General features: G+C 56.9%; 1 protein-coding gene across 1 annotated transcript; it reads right to left on the minus strand.

Annotated features, from left to right (window-relative positions):
• LOC119347285 (GDSL esterase/lipase At1g71250-like) lies at nt 1–1,408 on the minus strand. The gene is made up of 3 exons (XM_037616125.1): nt 1,273–1,408; nt 674–1,148; nt 1–507 (listed from the first exon to the last, which is right to left on the minus strand). Exons 1-3 carry the CDS (start codon nt 1,402–1,404, stop codon nt 272–274), a joined length of 843 nt encoding a protein of 280 aa, XP_037472022.1. The 5' UTR covers nt 1,405–1,408; the 3' UTR covers nt 1–271.
• Between the last annotated feature and the right edge of the window lie 22 nt (nt 1,409–1,430).

Raw genomic sequence — 1,430 nt, forward strand, 5'->3', positions numbered from 1 at the left:
ACGTTGACGAGTATTGTTTATTATTTCCTGCGAAACGTCACAACTAGGGCCAGCTTCGTCGAACTCATTTTTCGCATAAGTATTTTAAACTGTATTTTAAACAGTATTTCAGAGTGACATTTCGCATTCAGACACTCTGAATTACTTTGTTGCACGGCTAATTATTAATCTACCAGTAGCTTTTATACTGTATATATCTGTAAAAAAATAAGTAGATGAACGCGACGTGCACGAGTAGAGGAGCATGCGCGCTTGTGGAGTGCGGACCTAGCTAGCTAGCTAAATCTTCTGGGCCAGCTAGCTGGTCGAAGCTGATGGGCGCGGTGAACCCTGCCGCTCCGTCGAAGTAGGCGGCGGCGCTGAGCTCTCCGGCGCGCTGCGAGGGATGCCCGCGGTCCCAGAAGACGAAGCGGTCGTGGTCGGCACACGTCGTCGAGTTAGGCAGGCAGTCGCTCTCCGCCCCCATCCTCCCGCTCCCGCAGCACGCGCTGTCTATGCTCACGTACCCTGCACCATCAAATCAAATCACGGGTTAATACAAGCGCCGGCTACTACGAACTGCTCATCATTAAGAGTTTAATTTCCTTCGAGAAGTTCAAGTTAGGTATTTGCAAAAATCAAGTACCCATCCGTATCTCCCATGGAAAGGCAGCAAGAGGTACGGAGTACGTACCGGATGCCGCCGGGTTGGCGAAGGTGACTTGCGAGAGGTTGTAGTTGTCGGCGAGGGAGTAGTCGAGGCCCGGCAGCCGGGCGGCGAGGCCGGCCATGAGGGACCTGAGCTTGTCGTTGAAGCCGGCCGACAGCTGGTTGAGCCCGTCGTTGCACGCGCCAGTCGCGCTGAGCGCCCGCGCCAGCGGCACGCAGCCCAGAAGCCCCACGTTGATGATCCCGAACTTCCTCGCGCCCATGCCGTACAGGTCCGTGATGGCCGCGGAGTAGCCGGAGATGAGTTTGGCGTAGAGCGCGGCGACGTCGCCCGGCGCGGCCGCGAACACGGAGATGTCGTTGCTGCCGACGCTGAAGAGGAAGAAGGACCTCGAGAGCAGGAGGCGCGCCGCGGCTTTGCCCACCCTGGCCTCCATGGCGGCCTTGGTTGACTCCATGTACCGCACCTGCTTCGACAGTGGGATATTGTTCCCCGCGTTCTGCATGCATGCACGCACGCAATGCATTATTAGCTTTGTTCACTTATCTCCATTCGTGCGTGTGGAACTCGTGGTGGATGGTAGGTAGCATGCACGTGCAAAAGATGGACCAAAATGAACTTACGGTTGAGTCCAGGATGCCTGCTCCGGCAGAAGCATAGCTCACGCCTGTGGCGAGAGCGCTGAGGAGCAGGGCGGTGGGGCGTGGCGCGAGCGACAGGTACGCCGGCGGGCTCTCCTTCAGTCCCAGTCTCATTGCTGAATACATGGTTGCACGTTACA

This window comes from Triticum dicoccoides, unplaced genomic scaffold (assembly GCF_002162155.2).
Source record: "Triticum dicoccoides isolate Atlit2015 ecotype Zavitan unplaced genomic scaffold, WEW_v2.0 scaffold62821, whole genome shotgun sequence".
In the NCBI taxonomy this organism is placed as follows: domain Eukaryota; kingdom Viridiplantae; phylum Streptophyta; class Magnoliopsida; order Poales; family Poaceae; genus Triticum; species Triticum dicoccoides.

Bases quoted from the DNA above. Each gene is read 5' to 3' on its own strand.
- LOC119347285 (XM_037616125.1), bottom strand. From the start codon at position 1,404: ATGAGACTGGGACTGAAGGAGAGCCCGCCGGCGTACCTGTCGCTCGCG. The intron at 1,149-1,272 runs GTAAGTTCATTT...GCATGCATGCAG, and splicing joins CAGGCATCCTGGACTCAACC to AACGCGGGGAACAATATCCC. The intron at 508-673 runs GTACGTACTCCG...TTGATGGTGCAG, and splicing joins CGCCAACCCGGCGGCATCCG to GGTACGTGAGCATAGACAGC.